This window comes from Sylvia atricapilla, chromosome 20 (genome assembly GCF_009819655.1).
Source record: "Sylvia atricapilla isolate bSylAtr1 chromosome 20, bSylAtr1.pri, whole genome shotgun sequence".
Lineage (NCBI taxonomy): Eukaryota > Metazoa > Chordata > Aves > Passeriformes > Sylviidae > Sylvia > Sylvia atricapilla.
Window position 1 is genome coordinate 8,554,965 of NC_089159.1, and position 23,955 is coordinate 8,578,919.

The 23,955-nt window shown below is 43.0% G+C and overlaps 1 protein-coding gene and 3 long non-coding RNA genes across 4 annotated transcripts in view; 2 read left to right on the plus strand and 2 right to left on the minus strand.

Annotated features, from left to right (window-relative positions):
- Nucleotides 1–6,785: 6,785 nt before the first annotated feature.
- LOC136370202 (uncharacterized) lies at nt 6,786–11,884 on the plus strand. Its single transcript, XR_010745128.1, has 3 exons — nt 6,786–6,870; nt 9,970–10,110; nt 11,799–11,884. It is a non-coding gene; the product is annotated as an uncharacterized lncRNA (long non-coding RNA).
- Nucleotides 11,885–16,444: 4,560 nt separating this feature from the next.
- On the minus strand, nt 16,445–19,722 carry LOC136370203 (uncharacterized). Its single transcript, XR_010745129.1, has 2 exons — nt 19,321–19,722; nt 16,445–18,137 (listed from the first exon to the last, which is right to left on the minus strand). It is a non-coding gene; the product is annotated as an uncharacterized lncRNA (long non-coding RNA).
- A 717-nt stretch (nt 19,723–20,439) lies between these two features.
- Nucleotides 20,440–20,878, minus strand: LOC136370207 (uncharacterized). Its single transcript, XR_010745130.1, has 2 exons — nt 20,814–20,878; nt 20,440–20,707 (listed from the first exon to the last, which is right to left on the minus strand). It is a non-coding gene; the product is annotated as an uncharacterized lncRNA (long non-coding RNA).
- A 101-nt stretch (nt 20,879–20,979) lies between these two features.
- MED13 (mediator complex subunit 13) overlaps nt 20,980–23,955 on the plus strand; it is a 51,442-nt gene continuing 48,466 nt past the window's right edge. Inside the window, exons 1-2 of the mRNA XM_066333507.1 lie at nt 20,980–21,353; nt 23,233–23,467. Coding sequence (XP_066189604.1) covers nt 21,288–21,353; nt 23,233–23,467 — 301 coding nt within the window. The 5' untranslated portion in view covers nt 20,980–21,287. The remainder of the gene's footprint in view (nt 21,354–23,232; nt 23,468–23,955) is intronic.

The following is a 23,955-nucleotide window of genomic DNA, read 5'->3' on the forward strand; positions in this document are numbered from 1 at the left end:
GGGAGATAACGGGGTGCTTGTGAAGGCACGTGTGTTATCTCCCTGCCGTGTCCCCTGATCCTGCCTGCTGTGCTTCCCCCAGTCCTCAGCACTTCGTTTACACTGCTGCCACAGAGCAAAACCAAACGTCCCCACTCCTGTCCCTCAGAGTGGGGATTTGGTCATTGATACAATTAGGGGTTGAGGGTATTTAATTGAACTCTTCAGCTGAACTAAAATCTCTGGACTAAATCACAGTGCACCCATATCCCTCAAACTGTCAAACAAAACATCTGTTTATGATAATGATTATCTTAATTGAAGAGTTCTAGCTCATGCCATGCTTTTCTTCATTAATAGAAAGAATTAATGGAAGAATACTTAGGAAAGTACTTAACTATTTAACTAAGAACTACTTCTAAAGGGAAACACTGCTGAAGGACTACTGGAATTCATCTTAGACTCCTATCTAAACTTCCTCCTGGTGAACTTAACCAAGTTAACCATTTTTCAGCCTCCAATGCTGCAGTAAAAATGTGCTCCCTTAAATCTGGCTTGCTTGCAGACAGAATGTGACACACTGGATTTAGTACAGCTGCAGAATTAACATTCAAAACTCCCATGCTGCACAGTTTCCCCACGTGTTACATAAAAATGCTGTGCAGTTCCTCACTCCAAAGCTCCTCTCTTAGGGCTTTAGCTGCCTGTTTGCCTCCTCCTGTTTTAATTTATACACAATCCAATTTCACACACTCACCCAAATTACTGTTCATTCTGAGATAAATACAGTAAATTGATAATTCTGCCCAGTATTGACTTAATGTTCAAGGTGTAACAGCTTCAGAACATATTTTGAAGGTGTTTCAGGTGATGGGAGGAAATATTTCTTTGAACACCTGTGATGGTTTGGATGTTGCTGAGTTTCAATATCCACAGTTTGAGATCCATGTCCATCTTGTTTAATCCTTCAAGGCAGAGAATGGCTCAAGATTCTATTCCCAAATTCTAGGTTTTTCATCCAGAGACTGAATTTCATTCAGGAAAATTTTTGGAAAAGTAACAAATTTGATTTAGGGAGTAGATGGATTTTTAAGTCCCGTGGTAGGTAAATACCATCAGGAATACCTCTTCCTCCAGAGCTTTTCATGGCAAAATAATTCTGTTATTTTTGCATTCTAAAGAAATATTTCCTAACCTTTATTTTACAAAGAGTCCTTTTTAGCAAGTGACTTAATTTTTTTCTTCACTTCTATCAATTTTTTCAGCCCGGGCTTGGAAATAATTCCTTCCTTCTTTACCCTAATGGTCCTTCCCCTGCAGGAAAATCTCAGCTTTGATTCCTATGGAGTCAGCAGTGAAGGATAGATTGGGAGCACTGTGAAATTCTTGCTGGTGCTGCTGCGTCTCCTGACACTAGAGCAGAGCCACAGAGGAGGAAATAGCATCAACATTCTTCATAAAGCAGAGAAAATAGGTGCAGGCAAATACTTTAAATTGAACCATAATGAAATTATTGTTTATGGCCCAGCTTCTCCCTTCCATCCAGAATCTGTCATTTAGGTGATTGGGCCAGCAGGTGCAAACATAATTGAATTCAGGGAAATAAATAAGGAGAGAGGCTGGGGATTGTTTGCTAAAAAGAAGACATCTAGTTGGCTAATTAGGAGGATTTATAGGCTGCTGCACTTAAAAATAGATGATTATTGATAGATCATCATAATCATGAGAGTTACTTTATAGTTTTGAGTTTCTTCCAGCAATAACCAGGACCAACACCCCCTCTGTCTGCTCTGGACACTCTTCTTTGCAGCTGGAAAATTTCTGAAAGGCTGCACAGAAACAATGTTGTCAGTTTAGAGAGGAGGTAGCAAAAAATATGTGTTACATCTGTCTTTGAATTAGTTACACAGAGGAAAGAAGTTGGAATTGTTTTAAATTATAGGAGAATAAAAAGGTGTAGGACTGTAGGAAACTAAGGTGGAAATTGCTTTTGATATTCTCATCTAAAAGTATTTTAATGGAAATCAGAGGTAGATATTAAACTGAAATATTTGTCTGTGGACACTGCTGAAGTGCAAGTTAAATATTTTTAAATTTCATTTATTTTAAATGCAGTAGTGCTGATAACACTGGCACTTAGGTCAATACCATTTCTCATTAAAGTTCTTTTAACACTCACAGCTTTATCAGTTTCCAGCGAGCTCATCACAGCAGCCAGGTATGAATTACACATTTCCCATGCCTTTATCTAATTCATTTCTCCATCCTGCACTTCAATAATTTGAATCTGAAGTATATCAGGAAAACAGAGTTGTTTTCTTCTCTGTGGAGAACTCAAGCAGAACTATTCCTCACAAAGAGTAACAAACAGCCAGACTGAATCTCCATGGAGGATGTTGCAGCTGAGCTTGTAAATATTATTTTGAGAGACTTACATTTCCTTCTGAAAGGAAAGAGCATTAAGGAATATTTTGAAAATATAGAAAGGGAATAAGAGGAAAAAAACAACCAAAACCTGTAAGATAAATTTGGCTCGCCAGCTTTTTTGCCATTTCATGTCTAACATTCATTTCTGAGATATATCAGTTACATCAAGCTGAGGCCAGTTTAGTTTTATGTGCCTGGTAAAATGGAGTGGATTCACAAGGATCTGACCCATTCTTTTCTGTCACCTCATATTTCTGTTACTGTGCCTGTACATTCTTTTTTAACTGTTTGGAGAAAAAGAAATTACATTTTCTAAGTAAATATTTTTACATTCAGTTGCTCCGTAGAGTTTCTGTATTGTGTATTCCTCCAAGTAATTCATCATGATAAAAATGCGGTGCTGAAGGAAAAGAGTTAATTAAAATTTAGATTGGAAATTGAAATACCAAATGAATCTAATCTGAGAGTTATGATTTCAGGTTTTCTTATGCCCAGCAACAAATAAATGACTATGCAAGGAGTGAGACAGCCATACACTCAGGGCTGGGGTAAACACTCAGCAGGAGCAGTGGAATAAGAGGATCCTTTAGTGCAGGAATCTGCACTTGACTTTTGGCAGGGCTGTTCTGAGAAGGGGTTTATAATGCCCCAGGAGATTGGATTTTTCTGGATTTGGGAGGAGCCAGCAGGTCTAGAGGTGTGTGGAAGAATTTGCTATTCCTCAGTTGCCTCAGGAAGTGCAGAACTTTGCTCCTACAACTTCCCTCTGGGTGCAGACTGACATGTGCTGTGGACAATCAAGCTCAGTGTAAAAATTGGTTCAGTTTGCTTCTGATTTAATTGCAAAATCATTCAGACTTTGTGTGTTTTCTCTGTGAGTAATCCAAATTTAGATTTCACTGTTGGTGCTACCTGGTGGGATTTTTTTTGTGTGTGTGTGTGTTTGTGTTTAATGCAGCTGAAACTTATTATGTAAAATGGGTAAATTGGAGTCTTTAAAGGAGCTGCCAACTTGCATTTGCCTGAGTTACTTCAGCAGTGGAGAGGAGAGGAAGAATTCCAGACACGTCATCCTGATTTCACAAGTCTGCAGAGATCTCCAGAGTGGACTTACCCATCTGTGTGAGGTAGTAAATAGCTCTGTGCTTTTGTTCCTCACAAGTGCCTGCATATGTGTGCTCCAGCCGTGTAATCCATGTAATCCACGGATCCTCCTCTGTCTAGACAAACTCCTCATCCCCTTGCTGGGCACAGCAGAGCCCTCCAGGTTGGCAGGAATGGGCAGTTGTACCCAGAATGACCCTTCACCCCCTGAGTGCAGTGCAGGTGCAGGATTTCCTCTCTGACCTGCCCCCAAAACAGAAAAATGATGGATCTGGACGTTCCTCTTTCACTGTTCAGGGACAATACTTAGCTTGTGATTAAAGTGTTCCTCCCTAAAACAGACAAATTTGTGTGTTCAGTCACCCTGAAGTGACAGAAGATGGGAAGGAGAGGAAAATGGAAAGGGAGGCTTTGCTATCTCTAACCTTGACTTCCAGAAGAATGCTGGAGGAAGCCACCCTTGTGTCTGGCTCTCCAAACCAAGGCTCCAGCATGGCCAAGTGGGGACAACCCCTATTGTGGGTGTTGTTACAGCTCCCTGCTCTGCCAGTGTTGAGGCCTCGTTGTTCAGTTTGGTCCATGGCAGAATGGGAGAGCATTTCCCCTGCTGCAGAGTCGCTGAGGCATCTCCTCAGCACACACAAATTCACCTTTCAGCTGGGTCCTACAAATCAAAGCCTCCTCACGGAGCAAAACCGCATTCCCTTCATTGCTGTTGCACACTGTGTACCCGTGAAGGGTCCTTCTGGACTCAGTTCTAAAGGGATAATTGTACTATTTAAATATTAAACATCAAAGTTCTCTCTTTTTTTTTTATTGTTAAACCAATATTAAAGTAGGGCAAAGCTGATTTACAGTTTATGGCTGCACATTCCAGAGTCGCTGGCGTTGCAGCTGATGTCCTGTTCCAGCAATATTGGCACTGCCAGGAGGCACAGAAATGGAGATTTTTAATCAAAAAACTTTATTTGAGATCCACTTCAGTTAAATTATAACTTAATCTTGCCTCGTGAACTTCCAGGCTGTTAAAAAGGGCAAATGGCTGCAGTGTCCTCTGAAACAATTCAAACCCCATTTTTCATCAGGAGATGATTCCACTGCCCTGGAATTGAAAGTTGGGTGTCTTTTCCTCACAGATTGTTATTTAATCACTATATATTAGCTTTCATTGCCCTTTTGATATATTTAGGCTCATAAACTTCTCATTGACTAGATTGAATTTACCACGATGTTGTTACTTTTTATGAACAGAATGAATCAATAGCAGATCTGTTGGTTTGCACTGAGTTGCTTATTTTAAAGGATGTTTAAACTTTACTGACAGAAAATGGAAGGGCTGATGCCCAGCCCTCCTCTTTAATACTCATTATTCGGTAACACTCTGAGCCTGCCTCAACCAGCAAATGCTGCACACATTATCCAGAGATCCAGGGCCAATAATATTTCCTAACATTCTTTGAAATGTGAAATATTTTGCAGTGTTTCCAATTTATGGCATTTAACACTTGCAAATTACTTTATTGTTGTAATAGAAAGCTCTTGGTTCAGTACTAGGGAGTATTCCAGAATAAGATTACTTTTTTCATTGAAAATAGTAACTCTGTCTTGAAAATATCTTTGTGATATCTCCTTGTATATATATTTATATATGAGGAAATAGTAATTTATTTTTCTGTACTCCTCAAATAATCTACAAACCAGTTGACTTCATCTATGAATTTGAAGCACAGTGTTAAGAAATATCACTGGGTTCATTTTATCATTGGATTTTAGGGATGGGGCTGCATTTTTTTTTTCAGTTTGTTTAATAATAATTAAAACCACCTATTAATCAAGTTCCACAGAGACAAGTGCAAAACTGTGCCTAGTGGAGCTAAAAACTTGGGAATTCTTACATCAATATAATCAGGTGATAACAGCCCAGACTTTGTGCTTGCTGGAGGGATTTATTTGGATTCACTGTTGCCTCCATGGGCTTCCTCCCCCATTACTTATGCATCTTTATTATTGTATTAAGTGGTTAATTCAATCTGGTCAGGTTAACCTTTGCTGAAGATTAGAAGTAGGCATCTCAGCCACTGGAAAGTGAATCATTTTGGGTGGAACATCTTGTTCTTGTTTGAATCATTATCTTTGTTTACATTCACACAGCACTAATCGCTTGAACCAGACATTTTTTGGGGAAAGAGGAGGAGTGCCCAGAGCAGGTTTTCAAATGTTATGTGCAGAAATTATAAAGGAGATACATTTCCCTTCCTCCTCCTCTGTGAGTAAAATGGTTTGAATTAATACTCCAGAATTCAAAGTATTCACAAAGAGCTGTAATTTGTTGTCAAATAAGTTTTAAAAGTCAAACCTCCAGGCTGACCAGCTGAACTCAGTCCTGTTTCCTCAGTGGGAATTCTTCAGCAGCAGCATTCCAATACTTTCCTGGTGGAGTACTTGTCATTCTTTTCCAATTATTACTGTTATTGTTTTATAACTGTATTTGTCTTTGCTCTGTGCTCTATTCTTTTTTGGAGTGCTAGTGAAAGCCTCTTGTCATTTTCCCTTGGTTTGATATTTTCTGCCAACTCCTCTGCCCTAAAGCCTTTTTTCCTCCCCTTTTTCTCCATGCAATGGGATCTTACCTCCATGAAACCATTGCCTTTATTGCTCATGGAGGAGTGAATTTATCCCAGCAAATTCTCCAAGACATGTTGTGGCTTCTGTCATCAAGGTGGGAAAGACCAGAAGGAGAAGAAATTCCTGGCAGAATTTCTGATTCTTCTTTGGAGGAGCTGAACGGCTCAGTCAAAAGATGTTCATTCTGAAGATTATTTTATTTTGATAATGAAATATTGTTCATCAGCTGTTGCTTCTCAGGAACCAAATTATGGAATAAGAAATCTGTAAGCTCAGCATGGTCCAGGAACTGGGATAATAGGAAATTAGAGAAGAAATAGAGTAAAAACACAAAAGATTTCTTGCTATCACTATAAACTCATCATATCTTTGTGTGAACACTCTCTGCCTCAAAAAGGAGATGTTAAAACAGCAAAAGCTGTAGAGAAGAGCAAAAAATGCAGTCAAGGATATGGCAGATGTGGGGAACATGAGCTGTATTCCCATGTTCCTGCTACAAGAGGCCTCCAAGTCTTTTAAAGATGCAACTTTCTTTTATGCAATTCCTTTTCTGATTAAAACAGTCTTCTGTAAGTGATTTTATGATACATATAAATATTATGGTTATCAGTCTTCACAGTTAGAATAAGGCTTTTTGCTTTGGCAGGAGGAAGGCTATACATGCAAATTCAGATTCCTGATGCATTCCCACCAACTCTGCCCTTCTGTTCTGGCAGAATTAGGAAAAACTCTGGGGTTTGTATTTTCTTTTATTTGTTTCTTTATGTATTGTGTGTTCTCTGATTCTCACTTATTTCTTATTTCATTATCTTTCCTGTGCTTTTTCTTTTTTTGTGGCTACATTTGTGCCTGCATTTTTTCTTTTGTTTGTTTACTTTGCCTTGAACTTTCTCCTAAATCCTTTTCTTCTTAGCTGGACCAATGCATCATTTTTCTCTCCTTCCATTTCCACCTCCCTTCCTCTTCTACTTCCATTTCCCCTTTCCCCCATAATATTATCATTTTCTTCTCAGCATTTGTTGACGTTTTTCTTTCTCATGAACTTTCCTGTTTTGGATTTTTTTTTTTTTTGAGTATTTTGTACTTTACCTCAGGGGAGACTCAACAAGGATTTGGGCCTTTTTTCCTTAATCGTGCAAAACTGGAAAGAAACCACCTTAAAAATGTGTGGGACAAACCCTGTCCTAACTGTCCTGGGGGCATGAGGATGGCTGGGAGCAAATAAATTCCTGTTTAGCAAATTTAACTTCTCCTAAAAATTCAAGCTCCATCCTTCCAGCTGGAAACTGGATCATATAATGGGTTATTACAAGCTGTTAAAATTTGAGACCGAGGAGGGGGAATAGGCTGAAGTTATTCCATGGATTGTTCTGTTCTTTGTGGGAGGCTGTTAAAATAAAGCAACAGTATAAAAGATGAATTATATACAATTTAATGTAAAGCTGTTGGAAGCCATTAGGATATTTCTTCCTTGATTGTCTAACATTTGTGTACTTTTACAAAGTTTCGCATTTTTTGGTTCTTTCCGAACATTATGAAAATTGTACTGAGAGGAGTAAATTCATCTGCATAAAATTGACTGCAAAGAGCAATTAGTCCTTCATTAATATGCAAATTTGGTCCAGTGCAGATTCATCTATATATGAGGCTTAAATATGCAAGTCAGTCTTGCTGTGCGAGAAGCCCAGATGCTTTTATTTACTTTGAAATTGAGGGATTTGGTTAATGATGTTGTTGACAGGAAAACTTGAATAAATTTGATGATCACCATCTTTCATATTAGACGAGGCCCATGGAAAAAAATTACCAAGTAAAATACCAATTTTATTTGGTAATTTCCTATTACCAATCTTGTAATAAAATGTAAGATAGAAAGTAATAGAGTTAGATTTCCTAATGTACTTATCCTGAGACTTAAACTGTTCCCCAAAGATGGAGCCATTTTTCTTAAACTTTGTTTTTCCAGAGGGTAAAGCCATCTCCATAAGCTGTATGAATAACACACTGCCTGGAGATTTAATATTGGAAAGTTGGTTCTGTGACTTGCTTCAGTTGGTGAGAGGATATAAGCCTGGGAATGAAAAAGCAGGAGCTTTGGAAATGGTTCCTTGTCATCTTCTATGATTTATCTGTAGGCTCTTTTCAAGAATTAGTGTTTGAGGCCTTTGCCCTGAACCTGTGGAACCACCCTGGAATCTGTCTGAACACACAGCCAATTCTATTTGGATCACCTAAGCTCCTTAAGACACATTTTCCTAAATATCTTTAAATCTTTACAGCCCTTGGTAATGATACTTTTCCTCCTGTTAGCACCCACCATGGGCTGGCTCAGAGAGACAGGGTTTTTCCTCACCAGTAAATCCAAGCTGTGGTGTGTCTTGCCTCTCTCCTCTTTTCCTGCCCCACGGTTCCTTTGGCACATCCAGGATTCCCCTGGTTTGGTCCAGCACCCATCACTCAGATATGGGAACAGCTCCTTTTAATCAGTGTGGATTCACCTGCAAGATCCCACAAGTTGTTCTTCCTTTTTCTTTCTCTGCAATTCCCTCAGGCCTAAATTTAGCTTTGGCTTAAGCAAAACTGCTCTTTGACTTCAATCTTGCCCATTTTTTCGTGGACCAAACCTGGTCTTCTGTCTTGCCTGAGTGAGGCATTGGCACTTCCAAACTAACAGCGAAATGTGGTTTAAATGGACTGAGCTGTGTGGTAATTTATAAAGCTCTAGTTGTAACTACCTGAGGACAAGTTAATAGATGAGACCATTTGATTTCCTCTGACTTCCTGGCACAGCTGTTTGGGATGTAAATCCTCACAACAGTTGGTTTCCAGATCCTTAATGTGCTGCACGAGGCAAAAAGTTTCTACAGCCGCGCTCAGGAGAGAAAAAAAATTCAATGAGACACCAAAACTGTTCATGTGGTCTTGCAAGTGAATCCAAAAGCAGAAAAATAAAGATGGGATTGAGTATTTGAGGGTAACTGAGGAGAGATCTGATAGTCTTGTAAAGGCTCTGATTATCCTACAAAGGAATCTGTGTTTTTTACCATCAGAATGAGGCACTGACAGTGTCAGAAGGGAGTTTCTTTGCAGTACTCAATCGTTTAGGAGGTGATAAATTGACTAAAAGGTGAAACCTTAAAACCACACCATCTGCTGAGACTTAAATAGCCTTTGCCTTTGAGAACACAGAATTGTTGGGCAGTTTCTGGTGTTTTTCAGCACCATCCCCAGCAATCTTGGCTCTCTGATCTAGCTCCCAAAAGGAGGAAAATATTAATTTTGAAGTGTATAAACAACAGGCATCTCAGCACAACCTGAGGTTGTCTCCTATCAACTATGTAATCTTTATATTCTAGATTAATAAACACTTCAGCCTTGGAGTTTATTAGTCCAAAATATATTTATTACCTCATAAATTCAAACCCCCTCCAGTTACCATCTAATTAAACTGCAGCACTGTGCATGCTATCTTTGGGGATGTATTAATAATGGAATTATCTTGTGGAACAGTAATTACATACTTTGTGCATTCTTTGCCACACTCTTTCTTCAGTGTCTGTGTGATGAGTGGGGCACACAGAGCTCCATTGTTTGGAGCTCCTCCAAACTCTCTGTGTATCCAAAGTGAAGCAGGTTTTTTAACTCTCTTAGTAGAAGAGGGAGAAAAGTTTGTGCATTTTTTTGTACTCAGGAAGGACCAATACCACCAGACTAGGAACAGTTATGAAACATGATTGTGCAAGTGATTTTAGCTCGTGCTTTCTCCTCACTCTTTGAGAAGATTACCCTCAGGAGTAAAACCTCCTCGCAGGATATGTTTTGTTCTTACTGCAGCTGCCAAAAGGTGAAGACAACCACTTTATCTGCAAGAGAATATTCATTTATGGGACTTCACTGGTGACATAGGTTTGAAAAAAGGAAATTAGGCTTAAAGTCTTCCTCAGGAGGGAGACTTACTCACAGTTTTCTCCAGTGGTAAGTGTACCTGCTGTATTCTAATTTATAAGTGTATTGACTCTGTGCTTATGCTTTAGAAGGTCGTCCCCCATCTTCTGCCCTGGATAATTTGTATTGACAGTATTTCTTTTGCTCATTTTTCCTCACTCACTGCAGAATGAAGTGTCTGAATCCTGCCTGGTGTTCCCTTCCCTGCATGGAAAGAGGCACAGGAGGCAACACCTTTTGCACATAACTTCCCTGGAGTTTTGAAGTGCCTTATCTCTAGTTCAAGTACATCTGTTGAGCAACAGTGGGAGCGTGTGATTCTTGTTGACACAGGCTCTGCTCTACCTGACAGGAGGGGGGGTTATTCTCTCTTGTACTTCCAGCAGTTTGTGGCTTTAGGATCCATATGTTGTGTTCTCTTGCCTTTTATTTGCTCGCTGCCATTGCTGGGGCTGTGCAGTCTCTGCAGAGAGAGGAAGGGCACTTCCTACCAGTTTCTTCCCTGAATTATTCAGATCTTTCCAGCACAGAAGTTTTGCCTTCTCCCTGGTTTTCTGCTCCACAGGTTCTGAAGTCTGCTGCCAAATACAAAATTGAGTAGTGGTCACTCACTTCCTACAAAGGGGTTTGGTTGAACTTCCAGCTGGAAATCCATCCCCACTCCTACATTGTGATGGCAACTTCATATTTTACTTGCATTTTGGAGTCATTTGGGGGCCAAGTTTTCAAGTCTTCCAGATTTGGACTTGTTTTGATCTCACTGCAAAACCCTGCAAGAATTCTGCCAAGAGCAAGGCCAATGTGTTTGAAAGCAGATGGCATTCCCAGTCCCTAAAGCCTGGTCAGGTGTGAGTATCTCAGTAGTAAGAGTGACTCAGACTTGTAGCTTTGATTTCTCATAAGACACTATTTGCTTTATCCAGTAATTTTCATCTGCCAGCACTCACAGTGATTTAAATCAGACTGTTTTCATGGATGAGTGTTATTCTTTGGGAATACAGAATGCCTGACAAGCTTCTGTAGTTTCATGAATAGGTTTTTGTAAACCACAAAATGAAATGTGATTATTGTATGATATATATTTTACAGAAGCTCAAATGGCTTTATCAGCCCGATGTCAAGGAATTCACCTTCTGAGATTGAACATCTTGTGCTTGTCTTAATAAAAATGGTGTCTGATACCACTTGGCCACAGTGTACAATGGAACAGTTTCCATTGTAATGAATAGCAGACATCTGCAAAGAATAATTATATTTATGACATATTGCTCAAACACACATTATTATTATTACAGCTCAGGATTAATTTCTGGTTTGTCACAACCTGCTGATCTAAAAACTTTTTGTTGTTTAATATTTTTTGTGGTTGCTGATGAAACGATGGTCTGTGTGTCCCCAGAATGGTTCCAGGTTGTGTCTTGCCTGTTCTATCACTCTGTTTTTTTGTCCCTGGTGTCTGATTTGTAAACTTTCAAACTAGGCACCTTTCTGATGTGTTTTTCCTGATGTGAATAAATTCTCTGCAGAATATTTGCAGAGCAAGAGATGTTTGTTGCCAAGCAATTATATCAGATGAAACATACAGAAGGGCAATATTTTAGTCTGATTTTTTTTTTTCTGCAGGTATGAATCTGAAGATGAATTCTAGGAATTTAGGGAAGGAAAAAGACAGGGCTTTTATTTCTTAAATTTTTTCCCTTGTCTTCTGTATTTTGCAGTGATTGCTTTGAGTCTGTAAGGTCATCATGGTTGAAGGCATGAAGATGAGGACATCAAGGCCTCTGCCCACTTATGACAATTACTCTGGAGACAAACACAGCTCAGCAGACAAATGTTCTGAGCTACCTGTGAGTTCTGGTTCACAAAACTGATGAGAATCCAGAGATCCTTCTGAACTTGGAAATGAAATTTATTCTCAAGGTAATGGTTGAGCTCATTATCTGCTGCTCTTTCTAAATGTAAAGTAAAGGAGTGCAATGCCCATATATTCTGTCTATAACAGCTGACATGTTTTCTGCATTCCTGTGTTTGCCTAAGAAGTCATGGATAATCAATTTGATGTGCAAAATATACTGCATGGATGAGTTCTGATACATATCACTTGCCATGGCTGTGCTGTAAGGAGAGGCAAAAAACTTCCAGGAAGGAAACAGGAAGGAAAAAATCTGCCTGATAATTTTCTCATCAGTTTTTCTCCAAGGACATATCTGTAGGTGGATTCTGTAGACAGTTGTTTGGGTTTTTTCCTCCCCCTTGAGTGGCTGGTTCTGTGCGTGTCAGTTATTTTCTCTTCCTGTATTAGAAATCAAAGCTACCTTATCACTTCAGGATAAATACATCTATATTTATATCTCTATATCTATCTCCTATAATCCTAACTAGGAAAAACTAACCTGAAACAATCCATTTTCAGCCTTTGTTATTATTTAAATATGTATATTAATTTATGGTTTTTTTAAATTCCCTACATGTATTACAGATAACTTCCCATCAGATTGGGAGGCAGAATAGGCAGGAACCAACAGCAGACAGATGTGATTATAAAAGTTGTTCTGTTTATTGTAATGAGGCTTATGGTTTTAATAAACTTTTAGAATGTTTTTAACACAACCAAATTAAGTAAGTTTAAAATCCGATTTTCTAGTTCTAACCCCATCAGATCACTTTTTGCCTTATTTATGAGGATAGCCATCCAAATTTTCCTTATTTTTAGAGAATGTCTCACAAAATAGAGTATCTCTAGTTCCAGCAAAGAAAAAAGAGGAATTTGTGTGGATAAAAAGCATGAATGACAATCCTGATCATGTGGAAAAAATCAATCTGTGAGCTTAGGCATAGTTTCCCATTAGTCCCCTCCTTTCTTGAAAATCCATATTTTCACCAGAATATGGATTATTACGTAGAACCCCTCAAAATTTGCTCATGATATTTCATGTCCTTGCTGCTGGAAAGAAACAGCTGGATATTTTGTGTCGTGGTGTGACCAATCCACCTCTGTTGTTGTCATTTTAATTGCTGGGGCTGTATTTTTAAGTCCTCCACAGAAGGTCTTTGTAGTGACAAGCGAACGGTTCACGCTTCGTAAGCAAACATAAAGAATGCTGCTGCTAATTGGAGAGGGAGTAAAGCAGTTATGATTCCATCAACATTTAAGTTACATTGGGGAAAGGACATGTTTTTTGTTGTGCTTGTGGTGCCACACGGAATTTCACTCGGGGTGGGTTTGGTGGGGAAGGTTTTAGGACAGAGCAGATTAATCCTGGAATTACAGGGATGGGAGAGATGGAAGTGAAATTGTTCTAAGCTACATCTACAGTAGAGAAATCAGCATTTTGTTGCTCTTTCTTTGAAAGTTAGAGTTATTAATTGCTGGCTTGTGAAAGAGCTTGTCTGTAAAAATGGAAAGAATGGACAGCCTCAAAAAATTTCTCTTTTCTCTGCCCTGAAGAACTGCAGCCACAGTGTTTCACGTGGAGGAGGACTCCTCAAAAATCACCAGTTTCCCAAAGGAAGGAGGTTCTTATTCAGTAATTTAGGTCTTTTGGATGTTTTCCCCTTGATATTCTCTGCCTGTTGTACCTACAGACCTCCCAAATTCTAAAACTCTGCTGGACCTTGTGTTAAACCTTGGCCGTTTTCCTGCATTACATTTCCATGGAATACTTACTTGGCTATGGATTAACAGTTGTACAATTACGTATCAAAAGTTCTTTCCCCTTAATGCTGATTTAATTATTATTTTTTTAATACTCACATCTCTCTTCTCAGGTGGAGCCTCATCTGGAGTGGCCTTGGGAGGGCCAAAGGTGTTTCCTTTTGCAGTTCACTGCCTGGATTTTAGAAGATATCATTTTTTAGCATCTAAACAAGGAAAAATCACAGCTATTTCCATGAGAAGAATCACAGAGATGACAGGGCTTCCCCCCAAAACACTGCTTGTGTAATTGCTGAAGACATTCCAAGCCAGTCTAACGAAGTGCTGTCTGCCAGTCATTATGTTCTCCTTGGAGGACCATCTGTTGCACTTCAAATATGTAAAGGTCTCTATCATTTATTGCTCCAAACAAATCCAGGCCTTTGTCTGACGTGCTGGAGCTCCTGAATGGATTCTAAAGGTGGTTTCAGTCACAAAGGGCAGGGTATTCCCTTTGGTTGTACTCCTTCAGCTCAAATTTCAGAGCACAAATCCACTGATTAAACCAATGTCTGAATATTTTCAGTTTATTTAGAAATAGATTGTGAACAGCAGCCATTAAAAATATCTGAAATACGTTTTTCTTTTCATTCAGCCAGGAGGACGTTGGAAGATTTTTGCTTCTGGTGGACAAATCTTTCCATTGTAGTGGTATCCAGGTTTGATATATGCTGAGATTGGAATGAAAATTACCTTATTTTAACTAAATTCTTTTATTTGCTTATTTGTATCTGAAATGAGTGATTCAAAGGAATAGTAAAAAATAGAGTCAGCAGCTTAAAATGCTCAAACCTTCCTTAGCACATGTCCTTTACAAGGATGTAATACTTGGTTGTACAGTCATTATTTATAGGTTAATTAGGATGCTTTCCATGAGTAAAATGAGCAAGATCAGGCATTAAAATATGCTGGGTTTTGTTTTCCTCCTGCAGATTTTGAAGAGCTGTGCAGTCAGATTGGAGAACATGAGCCTTGTATTTTCACAGTGGAAAAGTTCTGTTCAGAGATTTCCAGCCAGAGAAATCCATAACCATTTCTGTCTGATTAGGGAGTGGTCCTATCTTTTTCCCTTTCTCCTCTTTCTCTTCTCCTTCCTGCACAGCAGCTAATGTTCTGGTCAGAAGTAATAATATGTTAGATCTTGAATGTCAGTAGCCCCAGAGATTCTGACAAGACTATTCATGTGCATTCATACGTCCTAACCAAAGCTGACACTAAAGAGAGCAAGAATTCTCATATTCCTCTTTTTATTGCCTTGCATTAAACTCAAATCTTCTCTTGGAGACCTCTGCTAGAAATGACACATTCCCCATTTGAAAAAGGCACTTTAGCAAGGTCTAAACAAAGCAGCTGGACATCAATCTGGCACAGGGCAGAGGCTCCTGTGAGAGCTCACAGTGCAAAGCTGAACTCTGCTTTACACCTTACAAACGTTGTGAGCTAAATACTAATGGGAAATAACCATTCCTCCTAATCTTTCTAAATTTCAATTAAAAATTAAGTGATTTATTTTTATTTTTTTTTAACTATAGCACATGTCCTCATAGGGATATTTGGATTCTGGAAACTCGAGGTTGTTTTCTGAGAAACACACAGTGAGTGAATATTCTGCTCTACCTTTTACTCTGGACATGTTTTACACACATTTGTAGGATGGTGCCCAGAACACGTTTGGGTAATTTTGCAGGGAGCTGATTAAGTCGTTAAAGCCAGGTAGGTAATTTTGCCAGCAATGATATTTTTAATCTTCTTTTTTAAAATGGTTTGGTAGTAGTGACTAAGGCAGACTAGGTGGCTCTGGGCAGCTCGCCATTTTTAGGTAGTTTAATTTGTTAAAAATTATCCTTCTTCCCACCCAAATCCCCTTGAAACCATTTGGAGAAGAGAACTGTTGAACAGTTGCCAGTAATAAGTCCTGCTGAGACCTCTGTATCCTCCTGACAGAAATGTTGGTGCCAACTGGAGACTGACTGGCACGAGTTTGAACTCTACACTACTTGATATATTTACTTCACATGCACCAATTACAATAATTACCACCTCTGTAGCTGAAGTTTAAGCACTCAGTCTGCACTCCATACCTCAGGTGGTTGGCAGTATGTTCAATCCTATAATCTCAGTTTTCTTGGAATAATTAAGGAGAAAATAAATACTTCCAAAAAATTAGGAGAGAGTCTGAATGGAAATCAGAGGCTGAATAATAGAGTTGTTTGTCATGTTGCTATTGTTAAGCTTCATTTATTTCTATTTAATCTTTATTTCTAAAAGGCAGCATCTTCTTTTGCCTGCAGAGATTCACCAGGAGATGCTGTAGCCCATTGACTTTTATATTCAGCAGTGGAATATCTCTTGATGTCAACAAAAAAGCAACATGAACTCCTACTTTGTTTAGATGTTTTAAAAATATAAATATTCCTTTCAAAAGAAATGCTTTTGAGTAGAAGGGGGAAATCACCCATCCCTTACTCCTTTTGGCTGGATGTCTCCATGTGAGATTGTAGGGATTTAATACCAGGACTGGCTTTAACTGCCCAGCTCCTGACAATTCCACTGGTTTAAATCTGATGCAATGGGGACAATCTCTTCCCCCACCCCTGTCGTCTTTCCAAGAGACTGGTTAATTTTTAAATTGGATCAGCAACACTGAAAAAAAAAAAAAAAAAAAAAAAAAAAAAAGGTAAAGTTTCTATTACACGAAGATAAACCTTAGACTGAGCACAAACTGACTTGCCTGTAGCTTTCCTAATATGATTGCACTCTGTAGAGTAGATACTGAAATTTATATTAAAATTTCTTCATGCAGGTTCCCTCTAGGGAGAGGAAGAGGGAAGGAAAAAGCTTCATGTGACAGATGCTAATTATGCAGCTTAATGCACTTCTGGAAGTTGCAGAGATGAGAACTCTATAAGAACCTATCCACAAAACAAAGCACATTTTCAACAGCATTTTTTTCCCCTCCGTTCTGTTTTAATCTGCCTCCTCTCTGTTTTCCAGGAGGCTTTATTTCCCAAAGAGTACAAAAGGCGAGGAATGTCTGAGGTGCAGAATTCACCAGACATGGATGTGATTGTCCTCCATTGTGTCCTACTGTTCTGAGGTGCTGTACACGGAATTGGGAAAGCTTTGAGGTTCTGAGTCAGGAGGAATTTGAGTTCGAGTTTCCCTCGTTGGTGTGTTAGTTTTCTTTCCTCTTTTGTGGATATTTTATCAGTTCCTTACCCTGTGTTTAAGTTTGTTGGACAAATGATGTTCTGCACTTGTGCTGGGATCCTGTAGAAGGATTTGTTGTGGTGAATGTGTCAGGATCCCAAAGTGCATTACATAGAGAACTGGCCTGAGACACATGAAGTGAGTTCCTCAAAACTGGGAGGTGCAGCCACATCAAACCCAGTGTTAGACACTAATCCTCTCTTCCAAGCACTGAGCTGTGCTCTTTGAAGGGGAAAAAAATGGGAAAATTTGGTGTTATCCCGAAATCAATTCAGACTTGCAAGAACCATCATCCTGGATATCCAAATCTCCCAAACCCCTTTGACCAAATGATTGTTTTTCCTCTTAGTGATAAACCCACACAGCTCTTGTGTACTTAACGCCGAATTCTGCTTTCCTTGATCTCCTCCCTATCCTTGGCTCTCTCCGTGGGGAGGAGTGACTTGAGAACCTTTCCCGCAGGGACATCACGGTGGCGCTGGGACTCCCGAGAGGTTGGGGCTAGCCCTGGGCACCCAGGAATGCTCCTCACAGCCCTCGGCTGCAGCCAGCCCAGGGAAAACCATCTGTTCCCCTTGGAAAGGGGTTTGCCTCCCCCCGGAGCCCTCCCCCCGCAGCCCGGCTCCGGCCCCAGCTGCCGTGTTTCGATGAGCACTGAGGGAATGAATCTCCTGCGTTTAAAAATACTCTGCTTCTATTTAGATGAAAAGAAGAATCTTGCTTGCCTACACTGGTATACAAAAATAGGCTCAGTGTGAGTAAATCTTCAAAGTTTCTCTTGGTGAATATATATCTAGCCTCACTTCTTTTTTTTTTTTTTTTTTTTAACTTATCATATAAGTTTATTTATAGAGTGTCCTTCTTTCCTCCTACTCTATCAAGACATTTGCAGAAGGTTGTTGCTCGTCTTGTTCAGGAGTCCTGAAATAATTTGCAGGGCCTTTGAAACATCATCGTGTTGCATAGTTGTGATCAACGTGCTGCTGTTGCATGAACATATCATATTTTAATGTGAATGTCAGGTTAGCTGAGACATTCAGGGCTTTCTTTTCCTTTAGGTGCTTTACACTGGTTTGTGTTTTCACTTGAACACTGCAGTAAAAATTCTGCACATAGTAACTAAAAATCTTCCATTCTACATGCAAGGCATTGCCTAGAAAATTAATGTGTAATATGAGAGGATTAGTAAGATGCATACACTTTCCAAACATCTCTTAAAAATAGCTTTCACTGTCACTGTAGCATCTAAATTCTGAATAATCTCACAGTCCTTCTGCAAATCTGTGCATGTAGTAACAGAGGAGCCACCTACTTCATCCTCTTGAACTGCACAATATGGATCTGGGCATGGAAAAACGGGGTTTTGGAGTAGGGCTCTGCTTTGGCACAGAGGCTGTCTGTGAGACTAGTGAGAGCATTAACGCTCGCATTAAATATTAAAGCCAGCTTTCACAATACTTGCATATCTTTTCAAAAAGGGCTCCGAGATCCTCAGTTTGGAATTTGCTCTGAGGTCCAAATATCGGGAATCCTCTGCCAAGAGGTGGAAGCTGTGGAAGAAGAGCCAAGGCGAGTGTTCCCTGTGCTGGGGGACACTCTGTGCCCGGACTTTGGCCCCAGGCTGACCGGAGGTGCCCCGGGGTGGCCACACAATCCCAGGAGATCCACAAGGACCACTGAGTCCAACCCTTATGGCCCATACGGGGAAGGGACTGAATTCATGGTCCATGAATGGACATGGAGCCTCTGCCAGGATAAGGGAAGGGTGAGCCCGTGTGTAAATATCTAAACGGGGGTGCCCAAAGATGCACCGGGCTCTGCTCAGTGCTGCCAACCACCCGGACGTGATGCAAGGGGCAGGAATTGATGCCCAGAAAGTTCCACCTGAACGTGAGGAAGAACTTGTCCAAGGAGCACTGGAGCAGATTACCCAGAGAGCTTGCGGAGCCTCCCTCATGGCACTATCCCAGACACGATCCTGAGCTCCGGGCTGGCCGTGCCCGGCTGTCCCACCGCGGTTCTCCCACCCTGACCCATCTCCCCATCCCGCTCACCGCGGGCCCGGCCGGCGCCGGGACTCGAACTCGCGGCCTCCGCGGCGCCGCGGGGCGCGGCCGCTAGATGGCGCCGCCCCAACGAGCAAGCCGGGCGCTCCGCAGCGCCCCTGACGCCCCTGGCGGCCGCGCGCCGCCACCGCAGCCGCCTTCCCCCAGCGGCGCCGGCGGCCATGGCGGTGCGCGCCCACGTGACGGCGCGGCGGCCAATGGGAGCGCGGCAGGGGGGCCCCGACCGCCGTCCCTGTGGCCGCCATTAAAGAAAAAGGGTCTCGGAATTACCCGGGAGCCGGATCCGCTCCCGTTCCGGCCATGGGGGACCCGCGCTGAGGCTCCCGCCGCCACAGGATGCCGCGGCCGGGCAGCCGACGACAGAGGCACCGCTGAGGGGAGGCGACGCGCCGGCGGGGGCTTCGCGGCACCGACTCCGCCAGCGGCAGCAGCGGCCGCCGCGTCCCTGTGTGTGTCGGCGGCGCCGGGAATTGCGGGGCTCCGACCCCTTCGGGCTGAGCAGAGCCCGGGGCTCGGCCGCCGCCTCCCCGCCCTGCCCAGGAGCCTCGGGGAGGGGGCCCTCCGCCCACCGCCCCCGCGGGGACCCGCACCTGAGGAGAGCGAGCGGTCTCGGGGCTCCCCCGCCCCCCGCTCCGGGACACACCGCTCCGGCCGAAGACGAGCGTTTTTTATATTCCTCCTTCTCCCCCTCCCCCCGCGCCTTTTTTTTTTTTTCCTTCTTTTTTTTTTTTTTTTTTTTTTCCCTCTCTCTGTTTTGTTGGGGATTTTTTTTTCCCCCTTTATTTTTAAAGGACCGGCCTCGCAGCTGAGCCGGTCGCTCCCCGCCTGGCCGCCCCCACCCCGCGCCCGGGGCTCTGGCGGGGGTCGCTTCCCGGCCCCGCCGTGACTCGGAGGGGTCCCGGCTCCCCTGAAGAGACTTTGCGGGGTCCCCCCGAGGACAGCTGGGGGCGACCAGGCTCCCCGAAGACACTCTGCGATTTACCGCGTCCTCCTCCCCCGGAAAGGCTGGGGATCGGCCTCCCGGAGACTCCTCCATCCTTCCCCGAAGAGACTTCGAGGGTCACCCGCAATTTCCTCCTTCCACCCCTCTCCCCCTCCCTCCTTTCCCCACGGAAGGAATTTTTTTTTTTTTTTTTTACCCAGCGGAGGATATTTTGGTTTCGCCCTCGCTGCGAAGAGTATTTGGTGTATTTGGGGAGGGGGGTTTTCCACACGGGAATTTAATCCCCCGCTGGGCTGCTGAGGAGACTTTTGCGGCCTTTCTCTCTCAAGGAATACCTTCCCCCCTCCCCTGCCCCCGCAGATGGTTTTTTGGGGTACACCCCAGGAAATTTTTCTTGCTCTGCCTTTACGAATTCTTCAGACTGGCCTTGCTTCTGGCCCCTGAAGTTTGTTTTTATGAATTTAAATTTTAATTTATTTGGAATATTTTTAGAGCAGGGGAGAAGAATCTGACCCCCCCACACCCTGTTGCCCTCGGACTCCGAAGAGACGAGCCTGGATTTTTCTCTCTCCCACGGCCAATCCTTCCCAGTCATTCCACAATTTGCCCCTTTCTCGTCTGATGACTAAAGGAACAGGAGGAAGAGGAGGGGGGGTTCTGGATTAATTGCCCCCGCTGGATTATTTATTTTTTCCTCCTTCTCTTGCTTGGCATCTGAGAAGAGAGGAAGGAGGGATGTCAACTGATTTTTACCCCTAGCCCCCTGGATTAATTACCCCATTTTTATTCTCTTGTTGGATCAATTACCCCTTCACCTTACCTCCTCTCCCTCCTCTCCGTATGCGAACGAGAAGACAAGAGGAACGGGGAGGATTTTGATCTTAATCTCCCGTCGTTGGATTACTTACCACCTCCCTCTTTCTGTTCTCCCCTTCCACGGCGGCTTTACACCCCCGATTGAGCTCCAGAAGACGAGAAAACGTTCTGAGTTCCTCTTTAAATTTTTTTTTTTAATATATATATTTTTTTTACCCCCTCTCCCATCCCTCTCTGTCTCTCCTGGCGGGTTATTCCCCCTGCCACTATTTCGCGTGCGTGTGTCTGTAAATCCCTTATTTAATTGTATTATTATTTGTGCGTGTGCAGAGCCCCCCTCCCCCTTTCCCTCTCGCTGTCTGTCTCTCCCTCTCTCCCTCTCTCTCTCTCTCCCTCTCTCTCTCTCTCTCTCTCTGTCTGTCTCTTTCTTTCTTGTCGGAGGCTGTGGGATAATGGCGTGTGGGTTGTGGCTGTGAGGATGAGTTCCTGCTTCGTGCCGAACGGGGCCAGCCTGGAGGATTGCCATTCCAACCTCTTCTGCCTGGTGAGTGTCGGCGGCCCGGGCTCACAGCCGCCCCGGGGCCAGCGAGGGAAGGGCCGGGAGCTCCGGGGGAGGGGGAAGGGGCAGTGTGTGGAAGCAAAGCAGCCATTTTTAGCGGAGCTTCTGCTGGATGAGCCCTCGGAGTAGGCCCTGCCTGGAGCAGCCAACTCTGTGCCATGCCCCTCCGGTTCCCCTCCATCGCTGTCTGTCTCGCCTCGCCCCTCCCTCCCGCTTTCTTCCTGGGTACTGGCCTCGCCGCCACTCGCCTTTTTCCTTCCCTTTAACGTGCCTTCCAACTTTTCCTCTTTTCTCGCCCTATCCCTGCCTCTGAGCGTGGTGTTTCTGGCAGGGGAAAGGAGGAGCTGCTGCTGCTGGCTGCTGCTCCCGGCCCCACATCTCGGGGAACTTTGTCTGTGCCCTCCCCACTCGTGGCATCCCGGGCACAGCCGAGGTGAAACCTCCCATCGTCCTCGCTTTTAAACGGGTCCCTTTCCCTGCTTGTTTTCAATTCTGGAGGGCTGCTTTGGGTGATGCCCTCCCTGTCTTGTGTTTTGATGTGCACCATTTTGTAGTCCTTTTTTTTTTTTTTTTTTTTTTCCCTAAACCCGAGTATCAAATCGTTCACGTTGTTGCATTTTGGTAGCTCCCAAAGTAAATTCGATATAACTGGACTGTGATGCAATTTTTTTTTTTTTTTGGGTGATTGTGCTGAGCTGTTTCATCAGCTTTTAATGCAAATGAGCTAATCTGAGCTGCCTGCCTGATATTTATGATTCTAGAGATTGTTACAACGGTCCTGTGCCAAGCTGTGGCACTCATATTTTTGGATGGAGGGGAATCTGGGCAGCCTGACTGTGTCTGCAGCCTGCATCAGGCCTGCAGCTCCAGATTAATAGTGCAATTTTCAATCTGAAAGTCTTTCTAAAGTAGCAACTGTTGCAGACAGCCTTTCATCTAAATTGCTCTCCTGCTGAAGGTGGGGAGGCTGCCATATTAGGTTTAAATGTTGCAGTAATCTTTTGTGTGTTGTCATATTGGGGAGACAAAAAATAGTAACTTCTTAGCAAATGCCAGCCTGCCTTGCTCTGCCTTGCCAAAGAGAACCCGGGGCAATGCGTCCCCTACCTGCCTTAAGGTGCCTGTGCTGGAGTGAAAAAACCGAGTGCTAAAACTCGGTGCTGTGGTGTGGATAATCCAGGAGTTGTCTGCTTCCCATTACGCGGAGTAGTAACACTTTTCCCTGTGTAAAGCCAAATTAATTTTTGCCTAGGAAGGGGTTTAGTGGATCATTATCAATGTTGTTGTAGGTCGAACATAGACTGGGATGATAAACCGAGGATTTAAATTCTTGAAATGCGGCGTGAGGAATGAGAAGTATGATAGCTCTTGGTGAAGTCAGTGAACACGGGAGGCTTCCTGGGGCAGAGACAGAGAATTTTTTACAGTGGAGAAACTTGTGAAATTTTCCCAAGTGGTAGATGGCTGGAAGAATGTGTGATTTACTGTATCACCTATTTCCATGGAGTAATCTTGGATGGAAAAGGCAGCAAAAAGAAAGATGTTCTTTGCTAAGGCAAGCGTTCAGGAGATTGGACACTTGCAATCTGTGAATAATAACATTACTCACTCATCTTTCACTCCTCTACTGAAAATCAATCCTGACTTTTCTCTGTGTAACCCCAAAGCTGCAGTGCAAACTTTGCCTTACTGCAGGTATTTAAAGCAGGATGCCTGGCTGTCCCTAAGGCACAGAAAAGTCCCCAACGTGCTTCCCACTGAGCTCCAGGGGCTGGACCCTCCCTCTCTCCCCACACCGTCACCCTGCAGCAGGACGCGTTTGCTGGGGGTGTCTCTGACCTGAGTGCTGTTTTGTGTCCCGCAGGCTGATCTCACTGGCATTAAATGGAAGCGTTACGTGTGGCAGGGCCCAACGTCTGCCCCCATCCTGTTCCCGGTGACGGAGGAGGATCCCATCCTGAGCAGCTTCAGCCGCTGCCTCAAGGCCGACGTGCTCAGCGTCTGGCGCCGGGACCAGCGGCCCGGGCGCAGGGAGCTCTGGATATTCTGGTGGGGGGATGACCCCAACTTTGCTGACCTCATCCATCATGATCTCTCAGGTAGGAGCGTGGGCACGCCTGGCTTTGGTCACTGGAAGGATCCCGGGGCTCCTGGGCTGGCTTCTGACACCTCTGGCGTGGTTCTGACACCTGGAGCGTTGTGTCTAGCTTTGTCTTATTTCTGTGAACCCTCACCAAACTGTTACAGCAGTGATCTGTGCTCAGCTCACCTTGGACTGATGGGTTTTCAAGGAACAAGGGTTTTGTTCTCCTGCTTGTTCCCTTGAGGAAAAAAAAAAAACAAAAAACAACAAACACAAGCCTATGAGTTTTGGCAGCTTCCTCACGAGAAAGCTGTGCTGAAAGCTGTGCCTGTGATTCACCAGTGATGTCTTAAACATGTTTTGATAAGATCCCTTTTGTTGGGCAATTAGAATTTTCAAATTCAAATAGTATAAAGCTCATTTTATTATGTCATAAGAAGTGTAGAGATCTGGGCAGCTCTTGAGCTGTTTGGAGTTGTCTTGGTTGGGATGCACACCATCAGT